This window comes from Heterocephalus glaber, unplaced genomic scaffold (assembly GCF_053883595.1).
Source record: "Heterocephalus glaber isolate CG9 unplaced genomic scaffold, H.glaber_assembly_v1.0 deba00000071, whole genome shotgun sequence".
Taxonomy (NCBI): Eukaryota; Metazoa; Chordata; class Mammalia; order Rodentia; family Bathyergidae; genus Heterocephalus; species Heterocephalus glaber.
The window spans coordinates 2982548-3004471 of NW_028258137.1; the positions used below are offsets into that span (position 1 = coordinate 2982548).

The 21924-nt window shown below is 54.4% G+C and overlaps 1 protein-coding gene across 1 annotated transcript in view; it reads right to left on the reverse strand.

The window, feature by feature from the left end:
* The window catches only part of CUNH16orf95 (chromosome unknown C16orf95 homolog), a 49082-nt gene that overhangs the window by 14270 nt on the left and 12888 nt on the right, over positions 1–21924 (reverse strand). The window contains exon 8 of the mRNA XM_087189966.1: positions 12078–21398. Coding sequence (XP_087046092.1) covers positions 21347–21398 — 52 coding nt within the window. The 3' untranslated portion in view covers positions 12078–21346. The remainder of the gene's footprint in view (positions 1–12077; positions 21399–21924) is intronic.

Here is a 21924-nt window from a genome sequence, read left to right on the forward strand (position 1 = left end):
TGAAGAGACAGCCCGGAGCATGGGAGGAAGGGTCGGCAGCCACGGATCTGACAGAATGCTGCGCATCAGCAGCTCCAACTTCACAACAACTGAAGAGCAAGGCGGCCGGGGAGGCTCAGGGGAAAGGCACTTCCCTCGCCTGCTCCAGGCCTCGGCTCCATTCCCAGCACAGAGGGGAAAACAAAGAGCAAGCAACCCACTAAACACTGGAGAAAGGAGCTGCATAAACATTTCCCCAGAGACCACAAACAAAGGTCCCCAAATCACTGGGCACAGGGAAGTAGGAATCACAACCACAGCGAGAAACTGCTTCACACCGAAAGCCAGACAGCAGGCGGGCTGGAGAGGACTGGAGAGCTGCAGTGTCACATGTGCCGGTGGGAATAGGCAGCAGTGAAGCCACTCTGGAGAGCAGTCTGGCAGCTCCTCAAAAGTTAAACATAAAAACAGCACGTCCCGGCTTAAGGTGGAGTTCCATTCTGGGAGAAGCTTCGTAAGTCAGATTCGTTCGTAAGTCCGACACAGGGAGTCTCAGACACCTTTGGCACAAATAAGACACAAGCACATTGCTCTGGTCCCAGCATCCCCACATCCCCACTGCTTCTCCTCTTCCCCCGGACTCCCTGCGCTCTGACGGACGTGGCGCTGCTGCGCACTGTCGCACCCCACCGTGAGCACACAGCAGCGCACTGGGTATCCGGCACACACGTGAGCCGCTTCCGCCATCTGTTCACATCTACGAATGTCGTATCTGGGAAAGTTCAGAGCTTGAATGTTCATAAGTCGAGGACTTACTGACAGAGTCGCTGTGTGACCCAGCAGTTTCACTCCTAGGTGTACACCACGGAGCTAGGCAGACATCTGTCCACACACGAACCTGCACGTGAACCTTCAGAGCACGATCATTCCTAACAGCCCAGAGTAGAAATCGCCCACTTCTCTACCAGCCACTGACTGACCAGGTAAGACACGGTCTGTCCATGCCAGGAGCGTCACTCAGCCCCCAGAAGAAGCACCGAGCCACACCACAGGGATGGACCTCGGACACAGGTGCTGAGGGACAGAAGCCAGACACAACGATGGTCACACGATGTCCACCTGCAGTGTCCAGGACGGCGGGCCCAGGGTCAGAGCAGATGAGCACTTGCCTTGGACCAGGTGGGCTAACAGGAGGGAAAGTTGTGCTATAGTAAGAGGCTCCTTGGGGCTGACAAGAATGTCCACAATTAATGTTGTGCTTATGCCGCTGGGTCCTACACTGAGCCTAGTGAGACAGGCAAATCTGTGAAGTCCCAGAGGGGTCTCAGCCGGGGCTCACTGCTGAGAAGGGGACATGTGGTGTGAGAAACTATAGGTGACCCTTGGCTCAAGGGCATCTGTGATGGGGAGGCTGGGACAGGCTCTCTGTGGACTACAAGGCCTCCAGGGTCCCTCAACACCCAGACAGTCCCTCCCTCCCCTGCCCACAGGGCACTCTTCCCTCACCCCATAGCGAGGGTGCAACAGGAGGCAGACACAGGCCCCTGGGGCCCAGGGCTGTTCCCAGCTCAGGCCGCCTCCCCCAGGCTCCCATGCACTTGCTGCCCCTACCTGGCAGTGCCACAGGGCCCCTGGCTGTCACTCTGCACACCCTTGCTGGGCCGAAGAGCAGGTGGAGCATCCCCAGTGCTAGCACAGGCGGAAGTCCTGGGCTGGTCACTGCGGATTCCAATTTGGAGGTACGGGTGAGGCTGAAGTTGTGCTGTCAACTCCCGGCCAGGGCTCTGCCCGTGGGCTGCATGCTGAGTTACGAGGTGACGGAGGACTTGCTCACATCGAGGAAGAGGAGGCATCGCCCTCCAGGGCCCTCACTCCCCTGAGCCTCAGAGGATGAGATGTCAGTCGGCGGGCTGCCTCCTCAGGCTGACCAGGCGCACTGGGGTCAGAGAAGTGGGGAGCAGCCTGGTGCTACTGGAGAGTCATCCCCTCCCAGAGCTCCTTCTCTAAAGAAAGACAGCATCTGGGGAGACAACATTTGCGGCTCTCGCCCATTCCAAAGCTAATATTCTACTGTCTGTTCAGAAGAGTGTGGCAAAAAGAACAAGTGATAAAAAGTTAGTTTAGCTGGGTAATGAGAGGAAGGAATCAAGGGCCACACGAACACCAAGTGAATCTGCAAGCGCCGAGTGTGTCCCTCTGTCTTCACCTCTGCCCACCCGTCTCAGCGGGGACCTCGGAGTGGACTGGGGCCTCCGCCTACATCCAACAGGAGAGAGGGACTGGGAGTGAAGATGGGAGAGAGAAGTCCAGGCGTGGTGGTGCACACCTGCAATCCCAGCACTCGGGAGGCTGAGGCAGAAGGATTGCCTCAAGTTTGAGGCCAGGCTGGGCTATATGGTGAGTTCAAAGCCAACCTGAACTACAGAGTGAGACCTGTCTCGAAAAACAAAAAGAAAAAGAAAAGAAGTATTTGCAGATGTAATCTGTGACTGGTTCTCACACTCACCTCAGACTTCAGACCCAACTTGTATGATTTTTACCTCTTTCTTAGTCAAAGAGACTGAAGCTCTGGGAAGGTTGAAGGGTTTGTCTAAGGGTACAGGGTGTGCACGCTGGCAAGAAATGCTTAGTTTCCTGACTTTCGCTAGGTCTCCTAAGATGAGTATCTGTATGAGGAGAAAAAGCAAAGCACAAGTAGCATATTTTGGGACAACACTGCATAAAGCAGTATGTGCCAGTGGATCTGAGGAACCAGGTACAGCGCTGAGGGAGGGAGGAAGGCAGAGGGATCGGTGGTCTATGCTCCTGGCCATGAGGTGAAGGCTCTGGGGCTATTTTCCTATGCATCTGTTTATTCACTGGCTTGTGTGAACCAGCAGAACTCCAGGGCGTTGCCACTCGTTTGAAGGCACCTAATAAGCATCTCATGTGGCCAGGCTGTGGCAAAGAGGACAGAGAAGTGGCAGGGGCCACTGCATCTGACCCTCACGCCAGTCATCGCTCACCCTCTCGTTCCCGGGGAAATCGGGGCTCAGAGAGGCTAAGTCCCTGGCACGGGTGCAGTGCAAAGGCCCATCTACATGGCCCTGAAGCTGAGTCAGGTGCTACACACAGACCCCAACCCATCCTGGGGCAGTGAGTCCCAGCCCCACAAGCTGAGGCTGCTCTCTCCGCTGCCCCAGGCTCAGGGAAACCCCACTCCACCTTCCGAGCCAACTCAGTAGACCAGCAACACGCCGTCCACATTGAATGAGCTTCAAAGGCAGAGGCAAGTGTGGAATACTGGGTGGTCCTGCCATGATGGAGCAATAAACACCAGACGTATACTCACATCTCACACACCTAGCCCAGGGAAACAGAGCCATTGCCAGCTCAGGAGCATGGTGCCTGGGCTGGGAGAGGACTGGGGAGCCTAGGAGATGAACCACGGGCAGCGGAGGAGCAGCAGCAGCTCAGCTCAGCAGCAGACTTGGGGCCATGGACATGCAGGAGTCAAAAGAAATCACCCAACTGCAGTACGGAGAAGGGGCAAGAAGACGCAGGCTGAGATGACGACAGTGATGACAATGGCAGTGGCGAATCACTCAGAACACTAAGGATAGCACCAACACTCCGCTGTGGTTTGGACACATGTTCCCAAAGGTTCATGTGTAAAAGCTCAGATGCCAGGCTGGTGCCCTGGGAAGGTACTATGGACGTCAGGAGGTGAAGCCACATTCTGAGACATAGCAGTGCACCCCAAAAGGGGACTGTGGGACCCTGGCCCATCCTTTCTTTCCCTTTACTTCCTGACCTGTGAGGTAAGCAGTTTGCTCCACCAGGTATGCCCACCATGCCAGAGGCCAAAGCCATGGAGCCAGCTGATCTTAGACTGGGACCTTGACAGCTATGAGCCACAATAAACCTTTTTACTTTATAAATTAACTTCCTCGGGTGTTTCATTGTAGTCATGTGAAACTAACTAACACACCAACATATGTGTAACTGAACCTGCATCAGGAAAGAGAGGGAGCAATTAACAATGTCAAAGATATTTGAAGTGTCCCACAGATGTAGCTCAGTGGCAGTGCCACCTGCCTTGCAAGCACAAGGTCCTGAGTTCAATCCCCAGTGCCCAAAAAAAAGATATTTGAAGTGATAATAGCTGAGAATTTTCCAAAACTAGTGAAAAATTTTAAGAAACAAATCCAAAAAGATTAGAGAACCCCAAGAAGGGTTACTTTTTTAAAAAAAGAAAGACATTATACTACAAACTACTGAAAAATAAAGAGAAAGTCTTAAAGGCAGCCAGAGAAATGGAGATATAAAGATAAGAATGACAGCAGACTTCTCATCAGAAGCTATGCAATCCAGAGAATAAAGAAGTGCTCTCATTACAAACATGAGAAAAGAATTAACTGTCAATACAGAATTTCACTTTTATGAGAAGCAACTGTTATTTCAGAAAAATTAATTTTTTCCCCCATTAACTTTATTGGTACATTTTAGGTATACAATACAGTTACATTCATCATTGGGATCTTGTACCATTACATGAGTCTCTTGGTTCTTATTTTTTTTCCCCTTCCCTTGCCCTCCCTTCACCCCCTCCACCCTTCCCTATTTGCAAAGACCTTGTTTCCATTTTTTTCCTCTTCTCATATTTTTTCCTTTCCCTTTTTTCCCTTCCCCTACCCCTCCCAATTCCCCTGCTCTTTTAGACCTTTTCTTCCTGTTACACAACATCAGTTACACATTTTTTAAATTACAATATTAAGATCTAGGAGACATTACCACAGATTTTACAGAATTTAAAAGGATATAGAAAGCATATTACAAAACTCTTTTTTGAAATAAATTTGACAACTTCTAAGAAGTAACTTAGAAGACAAATTAATGAAACTAACTCTGGAGGAAATATAAAATTTGAATAGCATCTATTAAAGAAAGTATATTCCTAGCTTGAAAACCTACCTATATGACAACAGCAGGCTCATAAACATTTTAACTGATAAATTATATCAAACAATTAAAGCAGAAAAAAGAAGAAATACTTCTCCCCTCATTTTAGGAACTCAACATTGTGCTAATCCTAAAACTGGATAAAGATAATAGAAGAAAAAAGTATGAACATAGATAGAAATTTGTTTAACAAAACAAACTATTAGAAGTCAGATCTGGCAGGATGTAGAAAGTGGTTTTGTTATAGGGATGGCAGTGTTGGTTCAGCATTGGAAGATCCACCCCAAAAGTCATCATTTTAACAGAGGAAAGGAAAAAGCCATATGATCCTGTCACTAGTTGGAGAAAAAGTATTGGACCAAATTCTATAGCTGTTCATGGTAAAAGCTATCAGGAGACTAGAAGTAGAACAGAAACTTCTCAACAAATTAAAGACATGTACGCCATACTTCCAGCGAGAACGCCTTGTATGAATGGAGAAGATACAATGCTTTCTCCTTAAGGTGGGGAACAAGGGCAGATATGCTTACTCTTTATCTGTCCATTAAACTTTGAAACCTAGGCCCCACCAAAATAGTCTGGCAATAAAATGACACAACTAGGATAGGATTGGCATGGCAGAAGCAAAATCTTTATATGTAGATGAAATGATCATCTACAGAGAAAATACTAAGAAATCTCTAGGAGCCCCTAGAACTTGTACTTGAATTTAGCAGGATTAGAAAACACAAGGTATATATAAAAATTCAGGTCTGTGTATACTTGCTATAAATGAAGAACTGGATATTGAAATTTAAAAGTTATGTAGGAGTACAAAGGACCCAGAAAGGCCAAAAACAAAAACAAATACAGTGTTGGAAGACGTTCAGCACCCAATTTTAAGACTTCTTCTAAAGCTACAGTAATCAAGGCAGTGTTGGTGTAAGGAAAGACATATAGATCATTTGAATAAAACAGAGAATCTAGAAATAGAACCACACATATATGGTCCACTGAGTTTTGAAAGATTATTTAACATTAGCATTTTATAGAATATAAACTTGATTCAAGAGAAAAATAAAATTTTAGATAACTAATTACCCGCAGACTTGTTCTACAAGATATTAGTAAGATTTCTTGGGGGAGAAGAATATGAAACCAGACAGAAACTTGGCTCTACTTAACATGAACTCTCGAGATTGTTAAAATGAAAGTGAGCAGAAGAGAATTCTTTAATCGCTCTAAAATACGGAAAGTCTAAAGGAAATACAGAAGCAAAGGGTTGTGGATTTGTAGCACATGTAAAAGTGAACATATGACAAAGATACACGAACACCAGGAGGTGGCATTGGAAGTGGACAACAAAGCTCTTACACAGTGCACAGATCGATATATTATATGAAGGTAGATTATGATAAATTGAACGTGTAGATTACAAACCCTAGTACATCTAAAAAAAAAAATCAAACATCTGAAGACATATTGTGGAGTTTCTACCCCATGCCAACTTGACAGTGCATCAGCCACCAAATATTCCATCTGCCCTCAATGTGTAACCAGGGCACTGAATCTCAGTGGCCTTAGGCCAGGAGTGGCCAAGAGAGCCCACAGGAAGAGCTTTAATGGCTGTTGGCTGGTGGAATTATGCATGTTCCACTTGGCACTGGGAGAAATGTGGCCAGCGCGGAATGAAGAGGTGGTTGGGGCAGTGGCAGTGCACTGTGAGCAGGCTGGCCTTGGAAGCTGGCGTGTCGTGTGTTTTGCACCCTGCCCCACTGTCCCAGCCCAACACTTTGTTCCACAACTTCTGCACCAGGCTGCACTGAGTGTCCTGCTTTCTGCCAGCTTCTGTGCAGTGGCCTCATGGGAGGCCTGTGGACGCAGGCAGCGAGCATTGCCACTTCTGTCCCCAGAGGACAACTTCCTAGGTGCACCTGAACTCATCCTCTGAAGTTCCCAACAGCACTGGGCCCTAGGCACCCGCAGCGGGGACCAGCCGCAGCCCTGACTGAGTCAAGTCAGGTCTCCCAAAGGCTCCTTTTGTTGGGTGACAAACTTGCAGAATTGACCAAAACTTAAACAACTCACCAGAGATGCGTTTATTTTAGCTCTGTGACATATGTATAGCAACTTACATGAGATAATTTTAATGGATTTTGTCAACTTCTGCCAAGCTTTATGTCTTAGTTACTTTTCTCATTGCTGAGACAAAATACCCAACACCCGAAATTCAAGGAGGAAAGGTGTATTTCAGCTCATGGTTTAGAGAGGTTCCAGTCCATAGTTGGCTGGCTCCAAGGCAGGGTGGCGTGGCAGAGGAGAAACAGTCTGCAGCAGTGCAGGCAGAAGGCGGCAGCGGCAATAGCAGAACAGCAAGCCTCCCTTTTCCTTTTATCCCATTCAGGCTATAAGCTTTTTGGGTGGTGCCACCCACACCCAGGGTGGGCCTTCCCATTATTCACACCCAGAACTATGCTAAACCAATCCGCTGACTAATTTAGCTTCACACACTCTTAATCCCAGTATCACACACCCTAATCCAGCCTGCTCCAAAAAAGCCCACCTACGAGCCCATGAGGCTTTGGGGGACACCTAGACACATCCCATACCCCTGTAGGTAACTAAACGGCTCTCCCCAGGAATGGGGGAAAGGCTTCCCTTCATGGAATTCTCTTCTTCCCAAACCAGGCATCTCTTTTTTTTTTTTTTAAAGAATAGGAAATTTTATTGGGAAATAGGAATGGGGAAAAAGAATGGGGAATAGGGATAGTTCCTGAAAGACGGGGCGGGGGCCCAGTGGGTTGCCCCAAGCATCTCTTCAATGCAGGACTCAACATAATTTCATTTGAATGCCTTTTCCAGTGCTGGGGATCGAACCTAGGGCTCTGTGCATGCTAGGCAAGTGCTGCACAGTGGTAGAGCCTCACCTCCAGTGCTCAGAGATTTTTTTCACCATGAGCACATTATCTGGAAAAATCCATCTGCTTCTCCTTCTCTGAGATGTGAGCACCGGTGTGCAGGGGTGCAGGTCCTCGAGCTCTCAGGTCTGCTCCATCCCTAGTGAGCCCTTGCGAGGCGGACCCTGTGAGACAGGCTCGCAGGACCAACCCTACACTAACTCAGCCTGGCTGAGTGACCTTAGGGTGGTCACTGCACGACTCTCAGCTGCCACACGTAAGGACGGATGAAGGTCAGGCGAGTGGACATCTGTGGAACAGCCAGCAGGTAGGAGATACCTGTTGTTATTGTTGCCACTCAAAAGCTACCAGCCCGATTCCTTTCTCCTTACCCGTCATGGAATAGCAAAGCCTCTGACAGCAGCAAATACCTGACCTGATGGCTGTGACTTGGTCCCCTGAGGGCTCCCCAGAAGGCTGTAGGGGCTGCAGTTCCTTACCCTGGGCCTCTCCATAGCTGCTGCTCTCAGAGCACCTGGCTTCCTCGTACAAAGGATTGGACGCAAAAGTAAAGGGAGAGAAGAGAGAGAGAGAGAGAACAAGATGAAAGCCACAGTGCCTCTGATGACTGCATCACTTCTGCAGACCCTCTCTGGTTGCACTGACCAACCTGGAATGAAGAGGAAGGGCTGCACAAGGGCCTGAATTCAGGGTGCCCCCACACCATCTTGGGGGCTGGCTGCCGTGAGTTTCTGAGATCAGCTCCTAAGGACAGCACCCCAGGGTGAAGCACAGACAGGAAACTCTGTGTCCCTCAGGTGCATCTTCACGTGGCCACCATCACTTAGGACCCAGGACAGGCAACAGGCCGTGAGGTTTCTCACTGGCTGCAGGACAAGGAGCCAACACACACCTAGGGTGTTAACACCTCCCCCAGCGAGGGCATTCATCCCAGCACATCAGCAGGCTGCGCCAACAGGCTGCACAAAACTCAGCAGAGGATCAAAAGCCAGAGGTCAGCCTGGCAAGTCGTTCTGGATAGTCTTAAACTTTATTTGAAAAGGAAGAATGTGGGGTCGCCCAGTCAGGGGCTCTGTGTACCTGACATGGTCATAATCAGCTTCTCTCCCACTGGGAGGACAGAAACAGGAGGAAAGCTTGGAAAGTCCCTGTGCAGTGTATCTGGAGGGTTTGAGAAGAGTGACAGGAAATGTAACTGTTTTAATAGGGAAACAAAAGATGAAGTGATAATCTTTTCACTTTCGATCTTTCCACTGTTTCCAAGGTAGAGAGTTACAGTCTCTGGCTTCCTCCCAAGCAAGCCTTGGGACCCGGGGCCTTCGCGACCCCAAGGATCTGAAAAGAAGTCACAGGGACTCAAGTGGCAAAGGGAAGGTCCAGGGTTCTGGGCTCTCCGGGCTCCTGCACCCTTCACACCCACAGTGTGCCTCAGAGCCCCTCTGCTGACACGGCCAGGCAGAAACCAGACAGGTGTACAACACGTAAGAGAAGAAGCTGGGCGTGGAGTGAGGTTTGCCTCAGTGCTGCAGGCAACCAAGGTGGTGGACAGAGGAGCGGTGAGTGGATGTGAGTGCCATGGGTGGGTGGATGAACCGATGGGTGATGGGTACACTGTAGGGGGCAGATGGATAAGTGCATGGATGTGTGCATGGGTGGATAAATGGATGGGTGGATGGATACATGGGTAGGTGGAGGGATGGATGGATAGGTGGGTGGATGGGTGGGTAAATGGATGGACAGGTGGGTGGATGACTGGATGATGGTTGGTTGGTAGACTGGTGAAGAGATCAGGAAATGGAGGGGTAAGATGATTGTTCTGGTTGTGACAACCCAAATCCTTCCTCTAGGAGAAGTACTGGAAATTTCCACAGGTCTGCCTTCAGGACTTTGGTGAACATTTCCTGGCAGAACAATGTTGGGCTGTGAAATGCCTATTCTATTTCTAAGGAAAACAGCACTTCTTTTTTCTTTCTTGCAAGTGACGCCAAACATTTCACATGGCCCCAAACAGACCTAGCACCTAAAGGTCAGGAGCTGGGAACTTCTCCAAACACATAAAATCATTAAAGTTCCCCTGAAATTAACGCCACCACCATTTCATGCCCATGAATAAAGCACTAAACAAATACTGAGAGGAGAGAGCTCATTACCCGAGATCGTTAACTGGCTCAGGAAGACTGCAACTACCCTTGAAGCCAATTAAGAGGTCTCACACTGGCTGTCAGCAGCCCACGGGGGACTGGCGCGTGCATGGGCTCAGAGTAGGCACCCCATAAAACACATCAGTGAGGTCAGGTTAGCAGGTCCTGCGAGGGTCCTGGCCCTGTGTCCCTAGGCCACATGTGATGTGATCCCAACACTCAGAATCGAGGGCCCTCCGTGAACGTGGAGCAGATCACCTGCACAGTGAGGAACACCAGCCATTTAGCTCTGTGTATTTAGCAAAGCCCTCCTTGGTGCTGATTAATTCTCTTCAACACAGAGCCTAATGGGGGAGGAGCTATTGTTATCCCCACTCCACAGAAGAGGAAACTGAGGCACAGAGAAAGAACACAGTGAACAGTGGAGCCAAGACTTGAACCAGACCATTCAGTTCAATGTCCAAGTCCGAAGTGACCAGATGCAGAGAGCCAGCCTGGGGGCCACTTGCCACACCCCAATACTGCACATGTGTCCTGTCTAGTCCTCCCAAGACCATGTGACACAGCAGTGCATGCAGCCATCCCACCACCCAGAGAGTTGGGGTCAGCAGCATAGGAAACATGCCCAGGATTTGAATCCAAGTCTCAGAAACCATTGGGCCATAAAGCATCTGACCCTGCCTGGGGCAGGCCAGGGAGGACAGCTGTTAGCCATCTGTGGCCACCTTGAAACACTACACGTGCCACAAAGTTAAATAAAATATATTATTAAAATTAATCTGGCTTGTTCCTTCTGAGTGTTTTTGGTGTGGCCGCTGGAGAAGTTTCAGTTACTATGAGGCTCATGTTGTCCTGCTATTGGACATCCCAGGACAGAGTCAAAAACAAGTGCCAGGGAGGATTGCCCCAGCAAAAGCATTGCCCATCTCCCCATGCCCCGGCTCATCGCCCTCTGAGAATCCTGGGACCTGGGTAGAAGACTCAGGATCGCCAGGATGCCCTGGGCAGGCCCAGCCGCTGCCCTCCGAGCCCTTCCCAGATCTCCAACAGGACACATTCACCTCACAGCCAAGTGCGAGGGGGTGGGGCGCTGGACACCAGGCACAAGCACTCGGGCTGCACCTGTCGAGGTGCCAGGGGACCCACAGCAAGGCCAGAGGCTGGAGGGGCTGAGAGACACCTCCAGCATGGGATCCCTGAAGGGCGGGAACATGGCCAGGAGACCAGCCTGGGGGTGAAGGAGGCGGAGGAGGCTGGCAGGAGGGCGGAGGCCGCAGTTACCAAGCGCTCTGCCCACAGCACCCGGGCCAGGTGCCCAACTTGCATCACCTCACTGGCTGCTCCCCACAGTGACATCAGGAGCAGACGGGCCCAGGGAGGGGCCAGCAGCCTGGCACCAGGCCAGCGTGCGGCCCCAGAACCTGCAGCGATGCGGTGACTCACACTCACGTGTGGGGGACACCAAGGCACTGGCTCAGCGGCAAAGGCCTGCCCTTTTGCTCCGTGGAGAACAGCCTCTCTGCGCGCCGCCTGCTCGCTGCGCCTGCAGCTCCTTGGGGTGGAGACTGTAACCCGCTGCGCCCTGCTCAGGCACCAGAGCGCCCCTCCTCCCCTGCAGCCCAGGCTCCTCGTTCCCCCACCCACACTCCCGCACTCGGGGCCCCTGCCTCGAGGCTGAGACAGGCTGGGGAGCGGCTCAGCTCGCGCTCCAGTCCTGATGGCCTCCATCGGACGCATGCCCCCAGCAGCCGGCCCACATGGCCCTGATCTTTCCTGGGCCCCCCGACTCGGGGAGCAGTGCCGCCTGCTGCCCAGGGTCTCTCCCGCTCGCCAGCCATCAGCAGATGCTCCTGGCCCGATCCTCAGAGCCCACTGGGCCTCGGCTCCTCCCCACCTCCTGAGCAGCCACCACCATCTGCACCTGGGCCAGGCCAGCTCCTCTTCCATCAGGAGCCGGAGAAAGAAGGGGCCCAAGGCCTTCCCTCCATTCCTCACAGACTGGCCTCGTTGCAGCCACGCAGGATCCACACCTGCCTGCCTCAGCCTGGCCCCGCCCGGCACTGGCTCCCTCGCTCTGCCGCCCCCCACAGCAGAGGATCACAGCCTCTGCCTGACTCACCTTCTCCTCGCTGGGACACCGTGCTCGACACCGACTCAACCGGAGGAGAGGTTTATACTGCTCGTCTGTCGGTTGGTGGTCGGCAGGCTCTGAGGCAGAACGGCAGGGCAGAGGAGCCTCGGGGAGGAGAGCGGCTCGAGGCATGGTGAACAGGAAGTAGCGCGTCAGGGAAGAAACGGGAAGGGAGATGTGAACTTCCGGTCACACCCACAGTGACCCGCCCCTTCCCATCAGGAGCCGCCTCCTAAGAGCAATCTGCTATAAGCCCCTAATCCAATGGCCTTCCACAGATATAAACCATAACCCCACACACCATCTCTCAGGGGTCTGCAGAGCCAGGCCCTCTGGGGAGGACAGCAGTGCCCACAGATGTGCATCTGCATCTCTCAAGCCCCAGTTCTGTTGACTGATAAAATCGGGGGCCCAGGAGGGTTGGCCATGGCCCTCCCAGCTCACAGAAGCCAATGATTTGCAGGACCACTGTTCAAGTGTGATGTGCTTCACACTTGTTGGCTTCCCACACTTCACCCGTGCCACGGTGAGGACCTCAGTGCCACCTCCCGGCCCAGGACAGAAAGGCCCTCAGAGCACGCTGGACTCCCAGGGCCTCCTCCTACTCCAGGCAGGGGACAGGGGAGGAAGGAGCAGAGTCTGGGGCCGGGGACATCACAGCAGGAGTGAGTGGAGAGCTGCTCACACCCCAGTCAGTGCAGGCTCAGATGACACCAGCCTCTGTACCTCAGGCTGACAAAGCCAGAGAGGGGCAGAGCCCTGCACCAGGGCCGGGAGGCAGATGAGCCAGCGCTTGGGTGGCTGACTCACTCCCACACCTGGCACCCTGCATGTGTGCACCTTCCTTTACACATGCAGACAGTGGGGACTGCCCCAGTAGGAGACACACATCCAGAGGCTGCCATGACCCGTGATCCAACAAGAACAGGTAGGTAAAGACTTGTTCCCAAAAACTTCCAGCAGGAGAGATGCCGGTGCAGCATTAAAGAGAATCAGCGTCAGCCCACTTGCATCCAGGAAACGGTGAGGACACCCCCACCCCACCCCGCAGGCCCACCGGCCACTGGCTTGGCCCCACAGGCACCTGTAACAACAGCCAGCCCCACCACCACCGCTGCCTCTGGCCTCTTGGCTGTGCAGCTACCCAGTTCCACATTACAGAGGCACAGGGGGACATAAAGGCCATTGTCCTGAGTTGCAGAGGTGAACAGCAGAGAGAGGCCTCTCTCAGGCTCCCTGATGAAAACTGAATCCCACTGGAAAAGTGAAAAGAATCTCTGCAATAAAGGCACACCAGACCACCGTGCTTGGTAAGTTGGAGGGATCATCACCTCCCACTTGATCCTGGACTATCTTCAGGGGAAGGGCAGCTGGAACCTGTAGTAGAGCCTTGCAGAGTTCAGCCCTGTGGGAGGGCGGGGAGCTCAATTTGGGACTTGCAGCCAGAAGTCTGTCTGAATCTCAGGGGTCTGTGACTGGCTTACTGGGACTCATTGGCTTATAAGTGACAGTACCAGAAACAAAAATGAAAAAGACATTTAAGCAAGTCACAAACCCAGGCTTCCACCCTACAAAAGGCAATTTTTGGGGAAATGGGGTGGAAAAGTCCGATAATCAACCACCTGGACAGGCTGAACTGATAGCACAGGAAGTAACAAAACAGATGAATGAGACTCTAGAAAAATTCAAAGCAGACATAATCTCCCAGATAACTACAGACATGGTGAGCAGAGTGAAAGACATAATTAGAGGCTCTAAAACAGAAACAGATAAAAAAATAGATGAGCTCAAAAGTATGCTGAAAGCCATGAATGCCCAGCATAAGAAAGAAATATAAACCATGATCGCCCAACATAAGAAAGAAATGGAATCCATGAAATAGATTCAAACAGATATTCAGGAGATTAAAAACTCCATTGAAAGCATGCATAGCAGATTAAGGGAATCTGAAGATAGAATATCAGATATAGAAGACAGGATTGCGGTTAAGGACCATGAAAACAGAGATTTCTTAAAGATAGTAAGGGACCATGAGAAATCAGTCCAGCAGCTGCTAGGTGATGCAAAGAAGAATAACCTAAGACTGATAGGAGTCCACAAAAATACAGGAGAAAATACAATTGACATTAAAAAAAAACTGTTCACGGTGCCGGGGATTTAGCTCAGTGGTTTTGGCCCCTGCCTCAAAAGTGCAAGGTCCCGAGTTCGATCCCCAGTACCAAAAAAAAAAAACTGTTCACAGAGAATCAGGGTCTCAGAACAGATCCCTGCTACCGCAGCCCCATTGGCCCCTGTGGCCTTGGAACCCCATGCAGGACCATGTGGTGCTGCGAAGCCATGGCAGACCTACTCTGAAAAGCTGCAAGACAATAACCTCAGGGTTGCTATGAGAAGTAAACGAGGTACCAAAAAAAAAAAAAAACGGACCAGGGATTTAGCTCAGTGGTTCCGCTGCCTCCCTTGTAAGTGCAAGGTCCCGAGTTCGGTCCCCAGTACCAAAAGAAAAAAGAAGTAAATGAAGTCCCTGTATGGACGTTCATAATTCAAAATCTCTGTCAGCCTATTTCACAGCCTGTGAGATAATGGACCAAGGCACAGTGGACGCTTTGAGCCTTTGGGTGGGGCTGACCCTCCAGGGCCACCAGCCAGTCTCAGCATTTGAAATGCCGATGTGGCAGCACCAGGAGCCCTGGCCTGATACCCAGGCACAGCGCCCTGCCCAGAAAGCAGCTCCGAAGGACACTGTGCCCCAGGCTGTGGCCCAAGCCCCCAGGCAACTATGCACGTACAGGAGCAGGGCACACAGAAGAGAGCGGACGCGCTGTGCACACAGTTTTTAAATCTTTCCCTTTTTAAAAAGGTCGGATTCACAAATCTGTTGGATGAGTAAAGTGGAACCTGGGGGAGCAGTGGGCAGGGTTGGTGGGGCTGGCATGCTGGGATCTCCCCGAGTGTGGGATGTCTGGAAAGGAAACACTTGCTTGGCAGGTGCTGAGGCAACAGAATGCTCCCCGAGGTGGAATGCCAGGCTTGGCCTCCTCCGGGTGCCAGCACCTTCCCTGCTCCGGTTCGACCTGGTCTGTTGTGTTAACATGAAAACGGTGCCCTCAGTGGGCGGTCTCCCTTGGAAACAGCAAGAGAGAGGACAGGAAGTTTCCCGTCCCTCTGGTGGGCTCTCCAACCCCCCAGCGTGACACCCCTCAGAGGAAACAGTGGATACCCACGCCACCCTGTGCCAAACACCGGGGAGTCACTGGGGAGCGATGAAGACCCACAAGGCTCGCACACAAGCCCAGCCCGGGCCTGCGGCAGACATCACCAGCTGATCACAGAGCCATCCTGGGCACTCCCTGCCCCAGCCCTGGCACTGAGGCCACCTTGGGGCAATGCGGGTCAGCCAAGAGTCCTGGGAAGCAGACAGGGCCTGCAGTGGGCACAGGGCAGGGCTGGGGCAGCAGGCGGGTCAGGTGCAGGCCACACAGGCCCCCACACACACCCCTGTCCCTCAGGACACAGACTGAGCCCCGAGGGCACAGGAGCCGCTGGGACCCCAGCCGCGCATGGGGAGAGCCGGGCTCCGGAAGTCACTCCCTCCCTCACCATGCCAAGCAGGGGCACACAAGGCCCACTGGGTGAGTTTGTCCAGGGGTGGAGACGGGGTCTCAGCAGACAGAGCCCACCGAGCACAGCCGAGTCTGGCAGACCCAGAGGGGAGGGCCTGGGAGCCCATGAACCACCATCAGGATGGAGCTACCAGATGCAGTGTGGGACCTGAGCCATCACGGGCAGCAAAGCTCCTGACAGGACTTCTTGGGATTGGGGCCTCGGAGGCCACATGAGGCATCTGGGACCAGAGAAGTGGCTAAACCTCTCTGGGCAAAGCCTCCCTCCAGGGCTGCCCAGGTACGACAGGTGTGAGGTAGTGCTGCCTGCGGGTACAGCCAGCCTCCCATTCAGACGTGGGCTGGGCCCCCAGCTCTGGTTCTGAGGAGCTACGTGGCAGGAAACAAGCGCTGGAGCTCTCGGGGAGCTTTTCTCTCCTCCTCCCTCCCCTCTCCCCCTCTTTTTTCCCTGTGGTCCTGGACATTGAACCCAGGGCCTTCACAATGAGCTCCATTTTTATTTTCTGAGACAGGGTCTCACTAAGTCTCTAAACTGGTCAGGCCAGGCTAGAACTTGTGATCCTTCCTGCCTCAGCCCCCCAGGGTGCTGGCACCACAGGGGTGCACCCCCACACCCCGCTCACTCTCCTGACTTGAAAGCAGGCACAGGGAAACAGCTCCCGTCTGGACTGCATCGAGTTCAGGCGGCAAGGTGCATGTGGCAGAGACAGCTGTGGTCACCAAGCGTCAGCAGCCGGGTCCTCCGAGGTCTGGCCTTCATGGCCTGTCCTCTGCGGTAACAGAGGCCCAGTGTCTGACTGTCCTGGCCTCCTGACAAGGGGCAGCCCCGGGCTCGGCACTGCCTCACAGCTTCAGGACCTTCCAGAAGGGTCACGTAGGTGACTGTGCCATCAGGCTCTTTGGCAGGCTCCTCAGGGAGTGTGGGCTGCAGGGTAACAACCTCCGGAAGACATCCAGTCCTAACCTCTGAAGGCTGAAGGAAGGGCCTCTGAGGGAAGGGACAGTGGCTGAGTTCTGCGGGGAAGGAAACACCTGTCGCTTACAGGAAGCTGCTGGTGCAATGGAGTCCTCTAGCATGTGTTTCTCAGACCCTGGACACTGTCCACCTGCTGCAGCCAGAAGTCAGCAGCACATCTGGAACTGTGTGGGTGACCCCAAGGGCCCAGCAGGCCCAGAGCTGCTGAGTGACCCTCCACTCGCCTGCTGGCTCCACATGCAGACTGCTCTGTCCCTTGGCTGGGAAGCGTTTTGCTGCCTTCCACTGTGCAGCTACCAGTGACCTCTCTGATCCCATGTCTGGCACTGGTGAGAGCACACAGCTGCTCGGCCAGCACCACAGGCGGGCCTGGGGCGGGTGGCCCTGCTGTTCCCAGGACAAATGAGCCAGCCAATCCCCAGAAGGAAAGCAGGTCACCCCACACCCAAGAGCTCCAGCCATGCCTCTGTCCAGAAGCCTGTCAAATATGGGAACCACTTCCAACAGGAAGGGACCTGAGGGTCCCCAAGCAAAGCACAGGGGCGGGGCTCTCCCCGGAGAGAGGGGGTCCTCTTGTGAGGTGCTCGGTAGTCCTGAGAATCAATTCAGAGGAAAGCTCAGGACCTCCTCCTGCTCCAAATCGCCAGGCATTTTAAACACAGTCAGATGGGCTTGTGGAGCACAGCTGTGATCCCAGCACTCTGGGAGGCTAAGGTAGGAGGATCACAAGTTCGAATCCCACCTGGGCAAGTCAGCAAGACTCTGTCTCAGAAAAAAAAATGAAAGGGCTGGTGATGTAGCTCAGTGTAAGGCTCTGGGCTCATCCCCAGCACTGCAGAAACAAATCAATAAATAAGCAAACAAACCACTGTTAGCCCCAGAAAGATCCTGTAGCCCCACACCCCACCCCTCAGGTGCTGCTCCCCGCTCTTTGCTCATCCCGGCCACCAGGAGGCCTGCCCACAACCTCCCCCATGCCCTGACCAATGCACTCCCCACACTTCTGAGAGGCTGCAGTCCTGTGCCCCATCTGTCCCTTCAGGGGTGCGGGGCTGCACACACAGGTGCGTGGAGACCATGCTGGAGGAGTCTGAGCCACATCCATGCAGGGCCACGTCCACGGCTCCTCCTGTGGCAGGTCCAGGCCGGGCGGGTCAAGGTGCGTGAAGCCTGGACATCCAAGTCCCCAGAACAGGGTGCTGCCCAGGGGGAGCCCCTGGGCTTCTCTGTGAGGTCCTGCAGTGTCCTCACCTCTCAGAGTCAACCCCAGGTGCTGGGCACCAGGACGCTCACGAGGCCGTAAGAGTGGAGCTGGAGACTGTGCAGCACCTCTGCCTCCCGAGGCTTTTTCTCCTGAGTCTGAAATTGGCCTCTGCCAAGAGGAGACCCCACCGCCATTCTCGGGCCTCACCCTGAGGACGGAGGGCCACCTCTGCCTCACGGAGAGCCCAATCTGGTCCGCTATCTAGAGAGGGCCTGCATCCCCTTCCCTGGTGCCTGGGTTCTGGAGTGGCTTGGCCCGTAGACCACAGCAGAAGAGATGCAGGTCAGCCTGCCACTGCCGGTCTCCTGGGACACTCACGGCCGTGCCCAGGGACACCCAGCCTGCAGGGAAGGCCACAGACACAGCGCCAGGCCTGGCCTGACAGCTAACCCACTTCACCATCTTGACGGAATCATCAGCCCCAGCCTGGGCTGGCTCAGCTGATGCCACATGGGGCAGAGGGGACTTCTCAGCTGGGCACCGCCCACACTGCAGACTCCCCAGCTAAAGAAACCAGAGGACCCTCTAAGTCACTAAGCTCGGGACGACTGTCCCACAGCAGCAGGGCTGCAAGGTGCCTGAGAGCAGCACCTCCCCTCAGCCACAGTGCTGGTGGCCCCAACAAGGCCAATCAGCCAACTCCAGATCCCTTCTTAGTGGTGGGAAACAATGGGAAAGAGTGTCTCTTTTTTCTACTGAATTGGCACTACTTTGGTGCAAACCCAGAGATCCTCACAGCTATTTTTCAAAACTACCTGCCTGCCAGTGGTATAGAGGGCCGCAGAGGCATGATGTGAGGAGAAGCTGGGTCCTGCCAACACTGTCTGCATCCCTGGCTCAAGCTGCCCCTGAAGCCATCAGGGCCCTAGACTTTTCCATTATGTAAATTAACAAATTCCCTCCTAGCTTAAGTCAACATGAATTAGCTTTCCTGTTCTTTACGACCAAGAGTCCTGACCCAGTGGCAATTTATGGATAAGTAGCCTCAAACAGCCCACTTCCCAGACAGCCACAGCGTCCGATACCCCTATGGAGCACAGCATGGACACGCCCGCTCCCATCACTCATGCACAAGGGCTCCCAGGCTGGCAGGGCCAGGCTAGGATAGCCACAATGCAACCAGCAGAAGCCTCCCCACCCCACTGGCCCGGAGCTGCCAGCCCAGCTGGGCAGAGCAGAGGCAGGGTGCCCTAAGGGGTCCCCTCATCCCTTCCAGGACCCCTCCAGACTTTCCTGCCTGCTCCAGCCACACTGACAATGCACATGGCCATCAAGCTCCCCCTGCCGTCTCTTCCTCCTGTGGACACTGAGAAGAGACAGCACCCCACTCCACTCGGCAGCAATTGCAGCTGAGGAACAAGCACCTCCTCTCCAAAGCGGGTGCTGAGAGGGGTTCAGCAAACAGAGGCCAAGGGCAGTGGAGGGCAGCACAACCAGGTGGGATTTGGCCAACTGGGCAGGTCCCAAGTGACATCATGGCCATTCACGGTGCAGCTCCCCACTGCCACAGCGCTGGACCTTGGTGAGTGACACGGGCGGGTGGGCCCCTAGGGAGCTGCTGCGCCCAAGAGCCAGGCCAGAGATCACCTCCCAGGAAGAGAGCAGGACCCCAACTTCCACTCTCCAGTTAGGGCTGGGCCTCCCTGCAAGGAAGGAGCCCTTGACGCAAGCGACACATAAACCTGCTCCTACAATTGCACTGGTGCCAGGACAGCCCGGCAGGGCCCAGGCATCTCTGGGCCAGGCCCTCGGCTCAGGAGGCCCAGGGAACCCGAGCAGGAAGGGCTCTCTGCTCTGGGTTGCACTGGGGCTGCTGAGTGTCTGCTTCTGACATGGAAAGACACTCACTGGGGGCTAAAAGCCAGTGACCTTTCTCAGGGGTGCGAGAGGGAAACACTTGTGTCATAAATGCGACACCACAGGTGTGGTGGGGACACAGCACCGCAGCAGTGCAGGCGCTGTTCCCCATCCTGGGAAGGGCAAGCATCGTGTTTTGATCCAGAGGGCCGAGACTGCAGATGACATCCTCCGCCCCTGGGATGGAGAGAGAAGGTGGAGTGGCCCTTCGCTGCCCAAGGAAGCAGCTGGGTGGCAGCTGGGTGGGGCCAGGAGAAGCCAGTCTCCTGGGGTGTGGCTCAGAGGCTGGGTCAAGGCCTCCTCCATCAGATCAGCCTATAGAAGCAGAGACTGGGGAAGCACGAAGAATGCGGCCAGGTGATCCCCACCCGGATGTGCCCTTCTGTCCCTCTCAGCCTGAGGAGGGGCACGGGCCGGTGACCTGGTGCCCTGTGTGCTGCCTATGCAATGGCCAGGCTGGTGCCCACCATGCCAAAAGCACAATAACAGGCTCTCAGCCCCAGCCTGGAAGCGCTGAGGAGCTCGGACACCACAGGGGCCAGTCCAGGGGGACAAGGAGCCTTCTCCTTCCCTGCTGGCCGCTGAATGTCCCTCACCCACCCGGACCTGACCTGAGACCGTGGCGCATGTAAAGCCTGGGCCCTGCACCACAAGGCCTGGGTTCGAATGCTGCCTCAGCTGTATGTGAGCCCCATGACCCTGGGCAAGTTCCTTAACCTCCCTGAGCCTCAGTTTCCCTCAGTGACCACATGTGGCTTTCCATGATCACAGAGGAATCGTGGACAGGGCTGGGCTACTTGGTCCCTGCCCGCTAAATGGTGAGGACAGTGGGAGGAGGTGGGTGGGTGCTGGGTGGCTGGGTGGTTGGGTGGTCGGGTGGGTAGGGAGGTCAGAATTTTCTGCACTCCTTGAGCTCTAGATGTTTGGGAAGACAGGAGCACGCGCCCCAAACCCTCCTGAACGGCTGCGTCACTCCCAGCGCACGGAAGACTTTCAGACAGCGCCCTCTTGTGGAGCCCAGCGCCAAGCTTCCAGAGGATGCCTGCACGCCCAGGGCCAGCGGTCTGAGACCCAACCTGGACTAGGGGGCCACGGCCACCGCATCACCCCACACACAGCCCGACCCGCTCCCCCGAACAGGGGGAAGGTCAGCAAGACAGGACCACACACTCCGAGTCCATACAGCCACTGCGGCCCAGGGGTGCTGCTGCCGAGGGCGAACACCGCATGGGGTCCACAGCGCAGGTCACAAAGACAGAGGGTGGTGCCTTCTGGGAGCCGGATGCGGCTTCCTTGTGGGGCCACGGAAGTGCGGGGGACAGACAGTGGTGATGGTTGCTCCACATTGCAAATACCCTAAGAACACTTACTCCTGTACTGTAAAGGGGTGGATTTTTTTTTTTTTTTTGGTACCGGGGATCGAACTTGGAACCTTGCGCTTGCAAGGCAAGGTGGGCTGAATCTCTGGGAAACAGCTCCCATCGCAGGCTCCTCCCACCCCAGGCCTTTCGCCAGAGATCTTGATTGTGACTCGTGTTTACTGATGTTCTCCATGGCAGGTACAGATCACAAAGCCAAGCCAAAAACACCTGGCCAGAAAGCAGAGAAAGGCAGGCAGTGGGTGGGGCTGTCCCAGGCAGGGACCCCCACCCTCGGCGCGCCCTGTCAGGGAGCGTGGGCGGTGGCGCACCCCTCAGGGTCTCCACGGTGCTCTGCGGACTGAGGCGCCTGGGCTGCACCCCGGTCAAACCACTGGGCCTTTCCCGGGGAAAGGGATGCCGGGCCCTGCCCGGCAGAGCTGAATGGAAGGGTCCAGAGCGCACCCTCTCCTCTGTGCAAAGGGCAGGGGAAGCTGCAGCCTGCCTGGGGTGAACAGGGCGCCCATCCCAGCCAGACACGACGTGCTCCCGACGCCCAGATGGCACCGGCGCCGCCGGCTGAGAGCGGGCACAGGACAGTGCTGTGGCACCCGCACGGAGTCACGCACGGGCTTGCCGGGTCGTTCTCGACAGGGGGAGCAGAAAGACTCCAGGCACCAGGACCTGGGGGCGGGTACTGCTCTGCCGTTTCCTCGGGATCAAAATGCCTAGGGAGTGAGGGGTGGGCCCAGGGCCA